The sequence below is a fragment of the Chenopodium album genome, chromosome 7 (assembly GCF_948465745.1).
Source record: "Chenopodium album chromosome 7, dcCheAlbu1.1, whole genome shotgun sequence".
NCBI lineage: Eukaryota > Viridiplantae > Streptophyta > Magnoliopsida > Caryophyllales > Amaranthaceae > Chenopodium > Chenopodium album.
Window position 1 is genome coordinate 72,480,264 of NC_137840.1, and position 18,971 is coordinate 72,499,234.

General features: G+C 42.0%; 3 protein-coding genes across 3 annotated transcripts; all 3 read left to right on the plus strand.

Annotated features, from left to right (window-relative positions):
- The first annotated feature begins 10,634 nt into the window (after window positions 1-10,634).
- On the plus strand, window positions 10,635-11,570 carry LOC145638418 (F-box/LRR-repeat protein At2g42720-like). The gene is made up of 3 exons (XM_081689386.1): window positions 10,635-10,776; window positions 10,895-11,044; window positions 11,127-11,570. The coding sequence occupies exons 1-3, from the start codon at window positions 10,672-10,674 to the stop codon at window positions 11,514-11,516; spliced, it is 645 nt and encodes a 214-aa protein (XP_081545512.1). The 5' UTR covers window positions 10,635-10,671; the 3' UTR covers window positions 11,517-11,570.
- A 1,678-nt stretch (window positions 11,571-13,248) lies between these two features.
- On the plus strand, window positions 13,249-14,491 carry LOC145639461 (cysteine proteinase inhibitor A-like). The gene is made up of 2 exons (XM_081690707.1): window positions 13,249-13,429; window positions 14,055-14,491. Exons 1-2 carry the CDS (start codon window positions 13,310-13,312, stop codon window positions 14,262-14,264), a joined length of 330 nt encoding a protein of 109 aa, XP_081546833.1. The 5' UTR covers window positions 13,249-13,309; the 3' UTR covers window positions 14,265-14,491.
- Window positions 14,492-17,729: 3,238 nt separating this feature from the next.
- LOC145638419 (cysteine proteinase inhibitor A-like) lies at window positions 17,730-18,648 on the plus strand. Its single transcript, XM_081689387.1, has 2 exons — window positions 17,730-17,896; window positions 18,211-18,648. Exons 1-2 carry the CDS (start codon window positions 17,777-17,779, stop codon window positions 18,424-18,426), a joined length of 336 nt encoding a protein of 111 aa, XP_081545513.1. The 5' UTR covers window positions 17,730-17,776; the 3' UTR covers window positions 18,427-18,648.
- Window positions 18,649-18,971: the final 323 nt, after the last annotated feature.

Below are 18,971 nucleotides of genomic sequence, written 5' to 3' on the forward strand. Positions count from 1 at the left end.
AGCTGCATTATGGCATCCTTGAAGCTGATGGGTATTGGTGCCGAATGCCCGTGGCATCCGATAGAATCCATCGTCCACCCCCGGGGTATGTGGGGGTATATACAAGACAACTTCAGTATGGGCTGAGGTTCCCTTTGGACGTATTCGTCCGAGACTTGCTGATCCATTATAACATTTCTCTATGTCAGCTAACTCCCATCAGCATCCGAAGGGTGATGACATACTTGTGGGTCTGCAAGTTCTTCAGGTATGTGCCGAACCTGCACTGCTTCAGAAAGCTCCATCGGCTAGTTCCAAATATTCAAAGTGGGCACGGACATCACGGCTCTGGGTGGTACCGGATTGAGTCTCGGCCCCAGTATCTGACCATGTGGCCGAATGATTCTTCAGACAAAGACTGGAGAGGTCAATGGATCTGGGTTAGGGCGCCCACAGATCCGGACCATCCTTGCGTCTTCAGTGCCCCCAGGTATCTTGCCGAGCCTGATCCCGAGATGGGAAGCTTGGGTCCCCCCGAAGGTGACGGTTCGGATCCGAACCTTAATCAGCAGAACATCTTTGGCAAGCGGCCGAACCCGGGGGGCAGCGATCGGATGCAGCATATCCCGGAGACTTGGCTCCCCGATACGCATTATGTCTTCCAAGAGAACATGTTAGCAGCTGTCGGCCTCAGCCGAAAGTTTAGGGATGGTAAGTTTCTTCGGCTGGGGCCGAGGCCTTTTAATTATATCTTTTCCTCTGCTTTTACTTCGTACTTCTCTGCTGTGCCGACCTAGCTGAACTAATCCCTTTCCTCTTCTTCTTTCAGAGCGGGACGAGACCAACGTCGGCATTAACTACGATCGTCTCGACGTCAACCGAGAACGTGTCGTGACTGCTCGGGCTCCTTCTATCACTGAATCGAAGCATAGGGAAGTCCATCTAGACTCTTCCCATTTCCAAATTGAGGCTGTTGCTCTATATCAGAAGCAGAAGCCTTGGTGGAAGAAGAGGGATCCCTTGTTTCAGCTGCTAGACGAAGAAGCTGAAGCTGCCCGTACAGCCGAAGAGGTTGCACGGGTTATTGAAGCTTGCGAAGGGGGAGTGGGGTCTTCCAGAGCTGCTGAAGAAGAAGCTGCAGCTAGGGCAGCTGAAGAAGACGAGGCTTTGCTGAAGACTTCGGTGAGTTCTTCAGACCTAGCTTTTCAGCTTTGCTGTTGCTTTTTTTTTTTTTTTTTTTTTTTTTTTTTGTTACTCATACCCTTCGTCCCCCCTTGTCTTTTACAGTCCGAGGAGAGTAATAGACAAAGAAAGGGTAAAGCCCCTGCTCGTCCCGAAGACCAGATACAAGAAGAGTCTGAAGACTCAGACATGGACGAGCAGCCGCTTCAAAAAAGGCGACGAAGGATGGCCATCATCGGCCCTCATGACTTTCAAAGGAGGCCGATGACCATCGGCATCGAAATAAGGGAACCTGAGGAAGGCGGTGGATCGCCGAGGGTTCCCCGGCCGCCGGCTCAATCACCTCTGAGGACCCCTCCGCCACCTCCCGAGATGGAGGTGGATCAGAAAACTCCCGATCCTAAGGGAGGGGTTCAAGAGGAAGCTCAAGAGTGTGCTGCTGAGCACAGGGATGAAAATGCTGTGATGCCCAATGCTGAGGGTTTCACAGCCGATATTGCAAGAGAGGTTGAGGCTTTCGTCCTCACACCTGATGAAGAAGCGGAGGTCATAGTAATTGACTCTGCTGGGAAGAAGGGGGATGCTGAGCCATCTAAGACTCAAGAGGCTCCATCGTCATCCTTCCCTTCCTTCCAGACGCTGCAGTCTGGAGAAATGGGTTTCTCGGCCCCCCGAATGCCAATCCCAGATCATATCTGGGACCTCATATGGGGTCAGAACCGAGAAGGTGCTGCAGCCTACTTCGGCAATTTTGCTGGCATGTCCGAAGTAGATAGGGCGAGGATCTGGTCGCTGAAGGCCACTGCTGGGATGGGCGAATCCAGCAGATCAGTTCCAGACCCAGCCAGGTCTAACCAACTGCTGATGATGCAGGTGATTCTTCTTTGCCTTTATCTCTTTCACTTCAGCTCTTCAGCTGTGTTTTTGTTTGTTTTTGTTTTTTTTTTGACTTGTGCCCCTGTTTCCAGTTTGTGCACAATCAGACTCTCACTGTAGAGCTGATAGATACCCTACAAGATAGGGTTGACGCTGCTGAGTACGACAAGAAGGTAGCCGAAGAGGAGCTAAAGCTTGCCAAGCTGAAGCAAGCAGCGGCTGAAGAGAAGCGTCAGAAGGGTGAGGAGTATGAAAAGAAAGCTGCTGAAGCCCTTCAGACCTTCTGCGATGCCATGGAGAAGGAAGTTTTCCCTACGCTGATGGAAGGGGAAAAATTTCTTCAGGAGCACATGGGAGTGGATATCTCCAAATTCAAAACTGCCATCGGGAGCCGAATCCAAGAAGGAACTGCTGCACAGGCTGAAGTGCAGCAGAAGTTGGAAGCTCTCGAAGCCAGCAGAATGGCTGCTGAAGAGGCGCTCCAGGCTCGTAATGTCCAACTCTCCGAAGCTGCTACTGCCGCTGAAGCTCAACTTGCCAAGCTCCAAGAGGCTGAGGATCAGCTGAAGGTCAAGGAAGATAAGTTGACCCAAGCTCAGACCAAGGCTTCCCAATTTCAGCAGGAACTGGACGAGCAGAAAGAGTCTTCCTCCAAGCTTGCTGATGAGCTAAAGAAATCCAAAGAAGACTTGGAGGAGATGAAACAGAAGCTGGCTGATGCTGAGGCTCTACTCAAGGTCCACATCTATACCCAAGAAGAGTATGAAATGGGTTTTAGAAACGGGTTCAGAGTGTGCCGAAGAGTCTGCCTACATGCTGAGCCGAAGCTTGACTGGTCCAAATGTGCTAAATGGGTCCAGGATCCCGAAGACCCTCACATGAAATATGCAACTCCAATCGAAGCTGAAATCCTTAAGGCTGAGGAAGCCGAAGAAGAAGCTGAGAGGGAGGAGTTGGAGGCTGAACGGAGGGAGAGAGAGGCTCAGCAGGGTGCAAAGCCCGCCTCTTCTGCTGCTGGGGCCGAGGCCACCATGGGGCCCAACAACGCTGATCAGTCTGATCCTCGGGTTGAAGCATAGGAACTCGGGCAGTCGTCTTCAGAATCTTGCGGTTCATCGTGCGCTCAACTTTAGACTTGCCGCTTTCTGAATTTTTTGCCTTGTTTTTTGCTTCAGCTTGCCTTGTCGTACAAACAGTTTATTTTTGTTTCTGTACGTATTTCGGCAGCTGTTATTTTCCGCTTGTGGGCGGCTGCCGATACAGTCTTTGATTTATTTGAACTTGTAGCTCACTTTCTGAGCATGAATTATTAATCTGATGTTCCTTTCTTCAACTGCTTTTGTCTTATTTTGAATGCTTTACTGTTTCTGATCTTGAGAAATTTTCGTAAAAAATTCGTGAAGTGCAAAGCTTTCGGCTTAAAGAGTTCTGCTGAACATAGACTTGCACTGGTAGTGCCTCTTGCTCCCTCAGAAATCTAAAGATTCAAGTCTTTGGATTGCTGAGCTGGGTTTTATTTTTCTATCTTTTGAAAATGGATATCCGAAACACAGGGCCAACTGAAGGCAATGCTTCGGACAATGGCTTTCTGGGATACAAGGCTCAGTTAAGGCAATACCCCAGAATGAAGAACAAGTCTTTGGAGAACAAGTCCTACTGAAGTTTCACTTCAGCTGAAAGATCAGTGTTCTTTAAAAAGACTTGTTTGTCAGCAATCTGAAACCCAGTTACCCGGAGGCGAAGGTTTCAGACAGGGCTGAATAAAAAATTTCCAACAGTTGTTGATATCCTTGATTTCCTGTCTATCTTTAAAAATGGATATCCGAAACACAGGGCCAACTGAAGGCAATGTTTCGGATAATGGCTTTCTGGGATACGAGGCTCAGTTAAGGCAATATCCCAGACTTGTCCATGGACTCATGTCTTTGGAGAACAAGTCTTACTGAAGCTTGACTTCAGCTGGAAGACCAGTGTTCTTTAAAAAGACGGGTTTGTCAGCAATCCGAAACCCAGTTACCCGGAGGCGAAGGTTTCAGACAGGGCTGAATAAAAACCCTTAAAGAGTAGATAGAACAAAGAAAACTTTGAAAGAATAAAAAGTTGCAAATGTTTATATAAATGGTGGCTCCAAGGCCTTTCATTAATTCAAAATGTACTTACAAAGATTGTTCTGCCCCGAAGGGTTTACACATGATATTTCTTCAGTACATCAGCGTTCCAGTGATTTTTCAACTCAGTTCCATCCAACTGCCGAAGTCGGTATGTCCCTGGCTGAAGCTCATCACTGATCTCGTAGGGCCCTTCCCATGTAGCTGAGAGTTTCCCATGGATTCGGCCTTTCTGAACTGCAGCAGCATTCCGAAGGACAAGGTCTCCAATTTTGAGGGGCCTTGCATGGACCCTTCGGTTGTAAAATTTGCTGATTCTCTGCTTATAAGCGGCCATTCTGTCTCGGGCTGAGTCTCTTACTTCGTCGAGGAAATCGAGAGATTCCTTCCTCAGTTGCTCATTCTCAGCTGAGAAGTGGTGCACCCGTAAGCTCTCAGAGCCAATTTCCACTGGGATGACGGCTTCGGCACCATATACCAGTTCAAAAGGTGAATAGCCCGTTGCCTCTTTTTCAATTGTCCGTAGGGACCAAAGGGTTCCTGGGAGCTCCTCCAGCCACTTGGACTTTTGATCCTCCACCCTCTTTTTGAGGGCATTTAGGATCTGTTTATTTGCAGCTTCGGTTTGTCCGTTACTTTGTGGGTGGCATACCGCTGAATATGCCAGTTTGATGCCGAACTGATCTGTATACCGCTTCAGCGGTAAGTTATCGAATTGCCTCCCATGATCGAAGACAAATACTCTTGGGATGCCGAAACGGGTGATGATATTCTGCCAGATAAATTTTCTGACAGTTTGCTCTGTAATGTTCGAGGCTGCTTCGGCCTCGATCCATTTACTGAAGTAATCAACACCGACTATCAGCCATTTTTTCTGGTACATAGCATCTGGAAATGGTCCCAGTATATCCAGTCCCCATTGGGCAAACGGGAGTGGATTAAGAATCGGCTGAAGATCCCTAGCTGGCTGATGGATAACTGGTGCGAATTTTTGACATTTTTCGCATTTCCGAACCAGCTCCTTAGCATCTGAGATCATGGTGGGCCAGTAATATCCGGCCCTCAATGCCTTGTGGGCTAAGGTCCTTCCCCCGATGTGGTTCCCGCAGATGCCGAGGTGAATCTCCCGTAGGATATAATCTGCATCTGTCGGTCCCACGCATTTCAGCAATGGGGCTGAGAAGGATTTTTTCAGAAGCTCCCCCCTGAGGACGATGAACCTTGAGCTGGTTCTCTTCAGCTTGGAGGCCAAAATTCTATCTTCGGGAATCTCTCCCCGAAGCTTAAAAGCTAGGATGGGTTCCATCCAGCTGGGCTCTGGGTCAGCGCAGCACACTTCAGGTGCTTCGTCGACACTTCTTTCTCGACGTACCTCCACATACACAGATCTGCTCAGCTCAGTGAGAGTTGAACTAGCAAGTTTGGAGAGTGCATCGGCCTGAGTATTCTGACCCCTTGGGATCAGTTGAACCTCAAAGGTTCTCAGCTTTGCAATGACTGACTTGATCTTGGCAAGATAGGCTATCATGGAGGGCTCTTTGGCCTCGTAGCTGCCACTGATCTGATATGCAACTAGCTGAGAGTCTGTTTTCAGGCAGACATGCTCGGCTTCCAGGGAGATGCACAGCTCTAGGCCAGCGATTGCTGCCTCATATTCAGCTTCGTTGTTCGAAGCTTTGAAAGAAAATTTTAGTGCATACTCAAAGGATTTGCCTTCGGGAGAGGTTATCACTACCCCTGCCCCTGAACCATTTACGGTGGAGGATCCATCCGTAAACACAGTCCAGACTTTCCTTTCATTATCTAGCGTCTCTTGGTACGAGCATTCGGCCAAGAAATCCGCTAGAGCTTGAGCCTTTATGGCAGCTCTCGGCTGGTAGCTGATGCTGAATTCGGTGAGCTCAAAAGCCCACTTGGCTAGCCTACCAGATTTTTCAACTTTGCCGAGAACTTTTTCCAGCGGCTGATCAGTTAAGACCACTATCTGATGGCAATCAAAATAGGGCCTCAGCTTCCGAGCAGCTACCACTACCGCGAAAGCGACTTTCTCGAGTAGAGGGTAGCGAGTCTCGACATCCGTCAGGGTGTGACTGACGAAATAGATCGGTTGCTGAATTTTGCTTTCTTCTTTCAGCAGTACTGCACTGATGGTGGCTGGGCTAACAGCCACGTACAGATACAAAGTTTCTCCCTCTGCTGGGCTAGCCAGCGTTGGGAGTTGAGCCAGATGCTCCCGAAGCTGCTTGAAGGCTTCTTTTTGCTCTTCTTCCCAAACGAGCTCCTTTGTTTTCGGGAGTTTCAGGGCTTTGAAGAAAGGTAACCCCTTATCCGAAGCTCTGGAAATGAACCTCGAAAGGGCTGCCATTCTTCCGGTGAGCCGCTGAACATCCCGCTTTGTTTTCGGCTCGGGAAGGTCAAGCGCTGCTTTGACTTTGGAGGGATTGGCATCAATCCCCCTCTTGCTGACCATGAACCCAAGGAATTTCCCTGACTTCACGCCGAAGACACACTTCTTCGGATTCAGCTTCATTTGATGCTTTCTTAAGGTGGCGAAGGTTTCAGCCAGGTCCTTAACATGGTCCTCAGATTTTTTGCTTTTGACGATCGAATCGTCAACATAGACTTCCATGTTTCGGCCTTTTTGATCGGCGAAAACTTGATCCACCAGCCTTTGATAGGTTGCCCCCGCATTTTTCAATCCGAAGGGCATCATTTTATAATTGTACACCCCGGCGTTCGTGACGAATGCCGTCTTTGCTCGATCGTCGGGGTGCATGAAGATCTGATGATACCCTGAGAATGCGTCCATGAAACTAAGCAAGGCATGGCCACTTGTCGAGTCGACTAGCTGATCGATCCTCGGCAAGGGATAGAAATCCTTCGGACAAGCCTTATTTAGGTCCGTGAAGTCAACGCACATCCTCCAGGTACCATTGGCCTTCTGAACCATCACCACATTTGCCAGCCATTCCGGATATTGACAAGGCTCGATGAAGCCTGCCTCCAGCAACTTTTTGACCTCGGCTGCGATGTCTCGGTTCTTATTTGCAGAGTAACTCCGCTTCTTTTGCTTAATTGGTCGACACGTTGGGTCAACGTTAAGCTTATGGGAGATGAGGTTTGGACTTATCCCGGGCATGTCAGCTGCCGAGAAAGCAAACACATCTCTATTATCCCGAAGGAGCTGAATAAGTTCGCAACGGGTGTTCGGATCAAGGTCCATCCCGATTGTTACACATTTCTCCGTGTCTCCTTCGGTCAATTCGACCGTTTCAGTCTGCTGGTCCATGTCCATTGTTGATGGACTGGACTCTTCACAATCTGGCCTGCTGTCTATGTCAGCCGGCGTTCCAGACTTTTTGTTCTTCGGCTGGCTCTCTGAGTCTTTCGGCTCAGATGAAGAGCTAGCCTTTTCCGTTTCTGGCCCTTTTTCTCTGGGCACAGAACCTTGGGCCGAAGCGCTTAGGCCTTTCGGCTTTTTTGTGCTTGGCTCTCTTTCTTTTCCTTTCTCCTCCTCATCCTTGTCGTCGTCATCTGGGCGACTAGTGGATGGCTTGAGGTAGTTGCACCTTCGGGCGTCCTTTTGGCTGCCCTGGATCCTTTCGGGGAAGCCGGCGTCTGAGACGTAAATCATCAGCTGATGATAAGTTGAGACGACCCCTTGGACCTCGTGAATTATGGGTCTCCCCAAAATCACGTTATACACTGAAGGAGCGTCAATGACCAAAAATTCAGTCATGACATTCCTGGCTGCTTCATCGCAGCCGATGGTGACAGGAAGTGTCACCTTCCCATCTGGGTAAGTTGAAGCCCCATTGAATCCGGATACCGGGTAGGGTACTGGCGTAAGATGCTTGGGCTTCAGCTTGATTTGATTGTAGGCCTTTCGGAACAGAATGTTTGCTCCGCTGCCACCGTCAACAAGGACTTTGCTGACGTCGTGGTTGGCCACCGTGGCGATGATCACCAACGGATCCTCGTGAGGGAACGTCACCCCCCGGCAGTCGGCGGCTGTGAACGTCATGTTCGGCACCGGCGACTGGGGAGGCTGAATGTCGGCGTTGCTCACCTGGTGGGTCAGAGCCCTAAGGTGTCGCTTATGTTCCCTCCGAGAGCATATTCCTCCCGAGATAACATTGATCGGAGAGAATTTTCCCTCCGCATTTTTACTGTTCTTCCGGGGGAAGTCGAGGTCTTGCCGAGAGTCCTTTGCTGACTTCTCGGCCTCCTTTTTCTCGCGATGATCCGCGATGTATTTTTTCAAGTATCCCTTCCGGACCATGTCTTCGATCTGGTCCTTCAGCTGGATACACTCCTCAGTGTTGTGTCCCGAAGATTCGTGGAACTCGCACCACTGATTTTTATTTTTTCGCTGATACCACTCTGGGAGTGGTCTCGGCTTTCGGTAACTCTGCTCTTCTTTCGTCACGCTGTAAATTTTGGCGCGCGGAAGAGAGAGCGGAGTGTAGGACTCGTATCTACCTGTGAACGAGGCAGATTTTTCCTTCCTCGGCTCGTTGGCCGAAGATTGTTCCGAGGCCTTGGCCTTTCCCTTTGCCCTCTGGCCTTGGCCGTCGGACAAGGGTGTTTGTTTTTGCTTCCCTCCCCCAGATTGAGGTTGGGTTTTTGCTTTGTTCCACTCTTCGGCTCGGATGAATTTATCCGAGGCATTCAGAGCTTCCTCCAAGGTCTGCGGGGTATGCATGACCATGAAGTCTAGGAACTTCCCAGGCTGAAGGCCATTCTGCATTGCAAAAACGGCTAACCCCTGGTCCAGCTGAGAGACGCTGGATGACTCGTTGCTGAAACGGGTCAGGTAGTCTCGGAGGCTTTCGGTCTCCCCCTGTTGCAGACCCATGAGTTCTGCAGTAGTTTTCTCTCGGCGGTTTGCCGTGGAAAACTTGCTCCTAAATTTGGAGGACAGATCGTCCCACCCTGTTATAGAGCCTTGTTTCACTCCCTTGGAGATCCATGCTTGCGCGACCCCCTTGAGAGTGGTTGGAAAATATTTGCACCAAGTCGCTTCGGACCTGGGGCAAAGATGCATGTGAGCCTCATACGAGGCAATGTGGTCCTTCGGATCCGAAGTCCCATCATATGTAATGTGCGACGGTATTTTAACCGTGGGCACGTGCTCTTCCAGTATCCATTGCTCAAATGGCGAACTGGTGGGTAGCATAACGGCCTTGCCCTTGTTCCTGGCCGAAGGGACCGCGCTCCGCCCTCTTAGAGAGGTAGGAGTGGTTTTCGTCCCTGGCTGGGAAGTTTGGGCTTCGGCTGCAGGGAACGAGAGGCGACTGTGCACGCTCGGTTCCTTGCGGCCGAGTCGGTCGAGAACGCTTCGGCGAACAGTCTCAGGTTGTTCTCGGCGAGCAGATTCTGGCCGAGAAGCTGAGCTGCTGCTCTTATGCGTCTCTGGTCGAGAAGTTGAGGATCGCGAGAAAAATTGAGGGTTCTTTTTCCTCTCTCTCTCGGTTTTCCAGGTATCCTCTTCCCACTTTTCCAGTTCCCGGAAGGAAGGAGGTTTTCCACCATCATGGTCTAGCTTCCTCCGCTGATGCCGTGTATGCGGAGGAGTTCGATCGCGAGGTGGAGGCATATTTTGTGCCCTCATGGCTTCCACGAGCACTGCCAGCGCTCTCGCCACCTCCTCCGAGCTGGGCCCCGTCAAAGGGGTCCTCGGCTGAGTGTGGGAACGAGAGCGGACGGTCAATGGTTGGCTTTGGGGCACGGAATGAGTCCTATGACCGGACTGATCTCTACTAGACCGAGAGGGACTCGGCCTCTGATGAGAGTTGTGAATTACGGGAGAAAGGGAATCCTCCCTGTATGATCCTCCTCCCGAACTGGCACCCTTGGGAGAGTTCCGGTCCGGTGAGGGTGATGGTGTAGGAGTTTTAGGCCTTTCGCCTGCTCCTTGACGGAGGCTTTTGCTCTTGCGGTTCTTAGCCATTGCCACTAAGATGATTGCAAGATGATTTTGATTAGAAATTTGGCTTAAAGATTTTTGAAAGTCTTCCCCACAGACGGCGCCAAATTGTTTCGGGTGAAAACAATGGGGCCTTGCCGAAGGCCCGTTGAAGTGGTGAAGACTGGATTCGGTCCAAGGGATGTTGGGCCGAAGGTTTCCTGCACAGCAGACACACGTAAACTAGCCTCGGGGGTGTTGCCGAGGAAGGCCCCTCCGATGCTAAAGTCAGTACAATGTGTAGAGAGAGAAAGCTATGCAAGAGAATTAATTGCTTGAGGCTTTTGTGTGTTATCTACAAATGAATGAATTGAAGGCTTTTATACCTTAGCACATATGGAGAATGTGGGCCGTGGCCCCATTGTCATGTCTGGTGGACTGACCTTGACTTTAGCACAATTGGAGAGTTGAACCTGGACCTTGGGCTTTTAATTGGATCATTTAATGACTAGGCCCAATTGGACTAAATTGGACCCAAACAGTGGTAATTTACCAGTACACCACTCTATTACAAACATGGATCATCTGGTTGAAGCACAACTAACAATTGGGGGTACCATGAGGGTCCTTGGTTTCACGACACATCCTCTTCAACTAATGCTTAGCCTTATCAAAGTCTTCAATAACGTTCAGTATTTATCTTTGCACGGCATTTGGACACAGGTTTGTTTAAATTTCTATATACTCCCTTTGTTTCTTTTCTTTTGTCTCATTTGGAATCTTGCACAATCCTAAATGTACTACGTATTATTAGATTGACTGATTGCACCTTTGATTGAAGCGATTCGAGGCTCGTGGTGTAGAGGATAAACTGCCAATGTTTGATAATTTGAAATATCTAGAGCTGGGTTATTTTTCTAACTCTTGGGATAAAGTAGTGTTGGCATTTCTAAATCATTCGCCGGTGTTAGAAACACTTGTTTTTCCTGGGGTTAGTCTGTGACTTCAATTTTGCGTACATAGAATAAATTCAACTCAAATAATATTTTGATTGCGATCATTCAACTTTGCAGGGATTAAATGGATGCTGTATAGCATGCAGTATGAATGAAGTGGTGCCTTGTACTTGCGGCAAGGGGACACTGGAGGAACAAGAGTTTTTCAAAAAAACTCTAGCAGTAACTCCTTCATGTTGCAGATCTCATCTTAAAAGAATTGAGATTGATGAGTACTATGGGAAGGAGCGGGAAGTAAATATGATACTGTTTTTGTTGAGACATGCTTTTGTGTTGGAGGAATTGATCTTAAGCAAGGGGTACCAAAGTGTTCCAGTAGAAAATGAAGTGACGCTCACAAGAGCATTGCAGAATTTACCAAGGGCCTCGGCTACATGTTCAATTGAGTTCAGAATCAGAAAACAGCCTCACGAAAGGTTCAGAGTATGGTGGAGAGCAGGATGTTAGTGGAAAGGGATTTTATCTCTTGTTGACTTGGATGTAACTTGATTTCTTTTAATATATTCCCCATCTTGTTTTCAAAAAAAAAAAAAAAAGTTAACTTCCTCATTGAAGACATATTTTCTGTATTTTTTTTATACATTATACTTATTATTGTTAAAAATATGATGGCAAAAGGTACCACTACATGTATAATAGTATACAAAAAGTACTATTCAGATAACTTATGATTTAATGGTATATTATACCTGCATAATATAACTTATGCTTTAATGGTACATTATACATGCATAATAATACACAAAAATGTACCAATGTACCATTAAGAGAGAAAAAATGTACCACTGAATCCCAAATTGCCCTCCTATTTACAAGCCAAACAAATAGGGCCTATGCGCCCGGGGGGACTCATATTTATGCGTGATTATTTTTATTTTTTTGACAAGTGATAGGCATGATTATTAGTTTTATCACAATGTACAAATTACCTCCGTTTTTTATTAGTTGACACGTTTTGACTTTTGCACTATTCACACACTCCTATTTGACCGTGTTTTGTGCTTTATACGTAATGAAAAATATAGTCATGTGAGATAGATTCGTCACGATATATATTTTCAAAATATCAACTATTTATAATTATTGTTTATTGTTAATTAAAGATATTAATAGTTGAATTTGTGCATTGGCAAACGTGACTAAAGAAACATGTCAACTAAAAAGAAACAGAGGAAGTATGTGTTATCATTTATGATGGTTTTAATCGAAATGCGGTGATTTTACTGTGTTTATTATTAATTATCAGGAATTTTGATTTCGGGTATCTTTAAGTTCTAATGTAATACTCCATCTGTTTTAAAATACTTACTCCATTTTTCATTTCAGGGCATTTTTAAATTTATATGCAGTAAACTCTCAATTTTGCCAATCTACATTATATTTTCTTCCTGATTATTCTTCAACTCACCATGTCACCATTGTATTTCACTATCATAAATTTTCAGAGGCACTCAGGTAGTTTGACTTATACTCATGAGGAAGTTTTTTGTTTTGTTTTGTTTATTTTTTGGTGATCATAAAGTTTCACAATTATTAAGCATGATTTATTTTGAATGTTAAAAGAAAAGTTGTGCATTTTCAAGATGATGGTGAGCATATGGTAATTAATGTTATAGAATAACAAATTTTAAATATTTTGAAAAATTCACGAGATTAATCCCAACTATTGGTGGTCTTCCCATATTAATTCCAACTTAGGATTATTATGAAATAATCCAAATTATGAAGGGTGCCTTCCAAAATCACGAGATTAATCTGGTATGACTTAAAGTTAAAACCAATAGGTAATTTTTTATTTTTTAAAAATCACCCTGTTTCAAGGCCCTCAGATTATAAAAGTTTAACCATGAAGTACAATAAATAACTTTCACTTTACATTTCAACGACAATAAGAATCAATGGTGATAAGAAGATAAAAAAAATACTTTATCCATTATCATGACGAATATTTTATTTTATTTTCTATCCCTTAAAACAACAAAATTCCTCAACACAAATGAAGTGTACATGTATCAACAAATCATCGTGTATGTCAAAACATGTAATCAAGAATCAACTTAAAGTTGGTAAGTAGTCCAAATTAACAGGAATATATTCATTAAGTCACAAATATGCTATAATTGGGGGAAAAATGTATTTATTGATTCCATTTTTCTATCCTATAAATTGAGAGGTTGGGAAAGATTGAAATTTGCAATACAACAATACACAACAACATAACACAAATTTCATACGCAAAAATGATGAATTCCTGTGCTCAACAGAAGAGCATGCCTGGAGGCCTTGTGCCTGCCGACCCAAACAGTCCAAAGATCCAAGAGATTGCTGCTTGGGCTGTTGGGCAGTACAACAAGGAACAAGTAAGCTCGCTCTCTCTTTTTTTAATTATCCTTTTTACCTTTTTATATGCAACTAATCATGACCAGTACTCCCTCCGATCCATTTGTTGTGAGTGAAATGTTTCGACTTTTTGCACTATTCACCTAATCTACTCTGCCAAATTATAGTAATTTATACTTAAGAAAAAAATATATAGTTTTGTGGATATTTGTTGGAATCGTCTCAATCACTTGTACCATGCATGGATATAGTAAGAAAGTAAAAGAGGGAGCAGTGGGAGAAAGGAATGGATTTTATTACCTTTTGCCTTGAGGGTGTATTTATAAAACCTAACTTATTCAAATCGTAACTACTTTCTACTCATGTATCCCAATATTGGTGGATTTGGGATTCCCTTAATCCCTTATCCTCACCTGGTCACCCCTTCTACTCTTAAACGTTGACTTTTACATGTAATTAAGATGGCTAACTTGTAAAAGGTGTTGATTACAGTAAGTTATAAGGTATTTCTCCGTACCAAAATAAATAAACAAACCTAGTCCACATACATCTTTAGGTGAATTGTTATGTTGTCGAGGGATGACTTGTTTTTAATTTATCAAGATATGTAAGTATCTCATTTATATATGTGTATGTAATTTGCAGGGAACATGCCTTGAGTATGTGAAAGCTCTGAAAGCGGAACAACAAGTGGTTGCTGGTATGATGTACTACATTGAGCTCGAGGCGGTTGATGGTTGCTTGATGAACAAGTATTATGCTAAAGTTTTTGATCAGTCATGGACCCAAACCAGAAAGCTCGAGGAGTTCAAGTGTCTGCTCCAAGAAAATGATCGTGTCGCCGTTGCCAACTAATGTTCAACCACACACTCTAAGCTATATCTAAGCTAGATAATGTACGCAATATATAGTGCAAGATAATAAACAGGACATAGGAGTGTGATGTACATATATTTAGTTACATCAAAACTACTATGAACTACTACTATTCCGAAAGTCGTCTTACATGACTTATTTAGGTTATGTAAAACTACTATGAACTATCTAATTAAAATGTTTGTATGAATTTGGCTTATACATTACTTCCTCTGTTTTTTTTTTTACTTGACCTGTTTCTTTTATTACGTTTGCCCTTATTGCCAATGCAAAACTTTAGTGATCAATAACTTTAGTTCTCTATAAGTTAAAATTATAAAATTTGTATATTACGATAGTATTTATTGTGACGAATTCAAAAAGATCCCACATGAATATATATATTTCCTTATATATCATTCACAAAATATGGTCAAATAAGAGGTGGTGAATAGTGTAAAAGTCAAAGCGGGTCAAGTAAAAATGAACGAAGGAAGTATATATATATATATATATATATATGTATATATATATATATATATATATATATATATATATATATATATATATATATATATATATAGAATTCCATATATAGAAGACTAGGCTTTGTTTTTTCATCCCAAAAAAACTCGTAAAAGACAAAGAGAGTCTATAAGTTCAGATCATTATATGATAAATTCAAATGTGAGCTATTCAAGTTCAATTCAAAATTAATACGGAGTAAAAAAGTTAAGCATTTATAGATGTTTGTAATAATTAATAAGCGATATGGCTCTAATTTTTTTTTTTTTTTTGAAAGCAGCGATACGGCTCTAATTAATCATTGCTTAGTTAATTATCAAGATATAGGATACTCATTTTTTCAAGTTGAATTGATCGAGACCTTAAATTGTAAAGAGTTAACCGTATATAAAGAATAACTAGTTTGAGGCCCGGGCGATACCCCGGGTCATTTTTCTTTTATATAAAAAAACTATAGTAAATTGTTTTTAAAAATAACTTTAATAAATTAAAGGGAAATCTATTGATGGTTTTATAATTTAAAAAAAAAATCATTTTTTTTTATAAATTTTATTGAAATTAACAAAATTCATTATGAAATATGCAGTAACCTAACTTTTATACTTCCTCCGTTACGAATTACTCGCAACAAAGGGGTATCATTTGTGAGACATAAAATATTCCTTTGTTGCGAGTAATATGTAACGGAGGGAGTACTTCATATTAGTTTGTTTTATCTGTTAAATGAAATTTTATCTACCATTATAAATTTTTTCAAAGTATAGATGAGCAAACGAAAGAATGAGGATTAAAAAATTAGCATTTATGAACATTAATTTTTTGTGAGGGAAAATTGATGATTAGTTTTAATATGACATGAATCACATGACCCCACATCATTTATTAATTTATGACGACACGTGGCAAAAAGGATGACACGTGGCACGATTACAACTCTTGCCTTGGGTTTTAAGCCAAAATGAAAAAGCTGCTTTGAGTAGCTTTTTTGTTGGCTTTTGGCTAGTTGGCCCACAAATTATCTAATAAACAGCCAACAACCAACAATTAATTTACCAAACACTTTTATAAATAAATAGCCAGCTTAAACAGCCTTTCAAAAGCCATTATAAACAGCCAAACATTCCAGCTGGTCAAACAAGCCAAGTGAACCAGCCAACAGCCAACCGCCAACATCCATTTGCCAAACAAGGCCAATATATATATAGATAAATCACTTTCATTTCACATTAACCGATGACAATAAGATAAGATTCTTTCAATGCAATCGTGAAGAATATTTTATCTTTTCTAATTTCCATTGACTGTACATATGACAATCCCTTATATATTTCAAAAAAAAAAAAAAAAAAAAAAAAAAACTATTATATGTGTAATGATTTATTTTTATTATATAAGTCAACTCTTGAGAAGTTTGATGTTCACCTAAAATAACTGAAAAGAAATTTTCATGTACTTAAAAACTAGTACTAATGTCAAAATGCTATGAGTTGCCATACATGTATGTTTTTAAATGTGAAGCACAAATCTGGGTGAAGTTAATTAAATCTAGTATTATAAAATTTAATTCTTAAGTTGTGTTTTGAGTGATTAGTACAAGTACGTAAATTATAACTTTTTCAAACCCTTTCATGGCAAAAGCTTGTGATTTAGGTTGTAACAATGTTTGACTTAATTAACTGTCAAGTGATCCCAAATGCAAATACAATTAGAATTTCCTGATTACAAACCCTTTTTTCTAGCTAAGCTAGTTGTCCATTTCATAGATCAACAAAAAAAGAAATCTCAACATGTACGTTTTGCCTATTTTTATTACATGTCTGCACCCTTTATTTCCCTCCTTTTGTTTGAGTCCCAATTTCAGAATTTCTAGCCAACAATTATCATGCATAAATATCACCATTTAGGGCTATTCATCGATCCAAGACTGGTTGTTATAGGGTTTTGGATCGGACTAGACCGAAAACTGGAAAACAAATTTCTCGATCCGGAGACCGGACCGATTAGTTTGGTCCGGTCCATTTTCTGGGCCTGACCAAAGTTTGAACACCCCTAATTGTGTTACACTATGATGAATATTCTCGAGGAACGAAAAGTATTACTTGTATATTAGTCCCTTGACTCCTTGAGCTTGTGCAATATGCCAATATTAACACTTCCATGACTTGAGTTTTTAATTAAGTTTCAATTATAGTAACCTAATGTTAGAATTATTATGGATAGGCAATAACCCTTTTTTTTTTAAACCTTGAAGTACAGTAAACACTCTCATTTCACATTATTCAAAAGACATTAAGAATCAATGGCGACCTGAAGATAAAAATACTTCCTATGTAATTGCAAATAATACTTTTTTTTTTCCCCGAAGAAATCGTGAAGAATATTTTAATCTCAATTATTGGTTGTCTTCTCATATTAGTCCCAACTAAGGCTTATTGTGAAATAATCTCAACTATGAAGGATTGAAGCTAGGGTGCCTTCCAAAAATGATCCGGTATGACTTAAAACCGGTTAAGTAGGTAATTTATTATGATTATTTTTTTAAAATCACCCTCTTTCAAGTCCCTTAGATTATAAAAATTTAACCATGAAGTAAAATAAATCACTTTCACTTTACATTTAAACGACAATAAGAATTAATGGCGACAAGAAGATAAAAAAATTTCCATAATCATGACGAATATTTTATCTTTTCTTCTATTCTTTTTAAATAACAAAATTCCTCAACACAAATGAAGTGCACGTGTATCAACAATTCATCGTGTATGTCAAAACATGTAATGAAGAATCAACTTAAAGTTGGTAAGTAGTCCAAATTAACAGGAACATATTCACTAAGCCACATATATGCTATAATTGGGGAAAAAAAATATGTAATTATTGATTCCATTTCCATATACTATAAATTGACTAGGTTGCGAAAGATTGATATTGTGCAACACATATATACAATACACAACAACATAACTCAAATTTCATACGCAAAAAAGATGAATTCCTCTGCTCAACAGAAGAACATTCCTGGAGGCCTTGTGCCTGTCGACCCAAACAGTCCAAAGATCCAAGAGATTGCTGCTTGGGCTGTCAATGAGTACAATAAGGAACATGATGTATGTTTTTATTTAACTAATATTTGACACGTCGAACTAAGATTATCAGACCGTCTTTCACAAGAGCTTGTCTTATAGGCCGGTAATGTTAACAAATATAACACATGTATGGGCAACGGTGATTCCAAAGTCCAATTTTATACTACGTAGGATCAGAGTATTATTTAGTACGAGTATCACTTTACCTAGTTTTGACCGGGTTAAAATCCTCTGTCCCATATAATTACCACTATACGTGGTTACACGTACTTAAGTAACTTAACCCTGTTGGTCCAAGTCGTACATTCGTGTTTAATCATTGTTATAATTTGTAGGGAGCAAATCTGAAGTTTGAAAGGGCTACAAAAGCAGAACAAGAAGTGGTTGCTGGCACAATATACTACATTGATCTGGAGGCATCTATTGGTACCAGCGGCATCACGAACAAGTACTTTGCCAAGGTTTTTGAGCAAGTTTGGACTAACACTTTGAAGCTTGAAGAGTTCAAACCTATGTTGCAAGAAAATGCAAGTGTCGCGATTGCTAACTAATCTTCAACAGCCATGCTCAGATCAATCTCTACATACATGCAAGAAACCATTTTTGGTGTGCTTATATTAATTAGTTACATCAAAAATTAAAAAACTACAATATGATCTAGTGAAATAAAATCTTGCATGACTTTGTTTATGTAATACTTTCTGTGTCGTACCTAAATATTACTCTTCGATTAATAGGGTTTTAATCACTTAAAGTTACTCAAAGTACGTTATCGAGTATATAAATCGATTATGGGCTTTAACCAGTTATCCAGCAGATACATGAGTATGATTTAATTTCTATTTGATACTCCGTACATCTAATTGAATTTGAAAATTTAATAATTGTTTAAATCCCGCATAATCTCTTATTAGTTAAACCAAATTAATGATACTTCAACTAGAATTAACTCAAAGTCTCAAACTACTTAAAACCTTATCACCCTGCTCAAAGCCATCATAGAGTGCTCCAAACACGGGAATTCAATAATATCATTGACACCAGCTTTGGAAAGTTACAAACGGAATATATATACTTCATTTTGTACGTTATTTTA

Excerpts from the sequence above, each read along its gene's own strand:
- LOC145639461 (XM_081690707.1), top strand. The coding sequence starts at position 13,310 with ATGATGAATTCCTGTGCTCAACAGAAGAGCATGCCTGGAGGCCTTGTG. Across the intron at positions 13,430-14,054 it reads GGCAGTACAACAAGGAACAA|GGAACATGCCTTGAGTATGT; the intron begins GTAAGCTCGCTC and ends TGTAATTTGCAG.
- LOC145638418 (XM_081689386.1), top strand. The coding sequence starts at position 10,672 with ATGAGGGTCCTTGGTTTCACGACACATCCTCTTCAACTAATGCTTAGC. Across the intron at positions 10,777-10,894 it reads TGCACGGCATTTGGACACAG|CGATTCGAGGCTCGTGGTGT; the intron begins GTTTGTTTAAAT and ends CTTTGATTGAAG. Across the intron at positions 11,045-11,126 it reads AAACACTTGTTTTTCCTGGG|GGATTAAATGGATGCTGTAT; the intron begins GTTAGTCTGTGA and ends TCAACTTTGCAG.
- LOC145638419 (XM_081689387.1), top strand. The coding sequence starts at position 17,777 with ATGAATTCCTCTGCTCAACAGAAGAACATTCCTGGAGGCCTTGTGCCT. Across the intron at positions 17,897-18,210 it reads AGTACAATAAGGAACATGAT|GGAGCAAATCTGAAGTTTGA; the intron begins GTATGTTTTTAT and ends TATAATTTGTAG.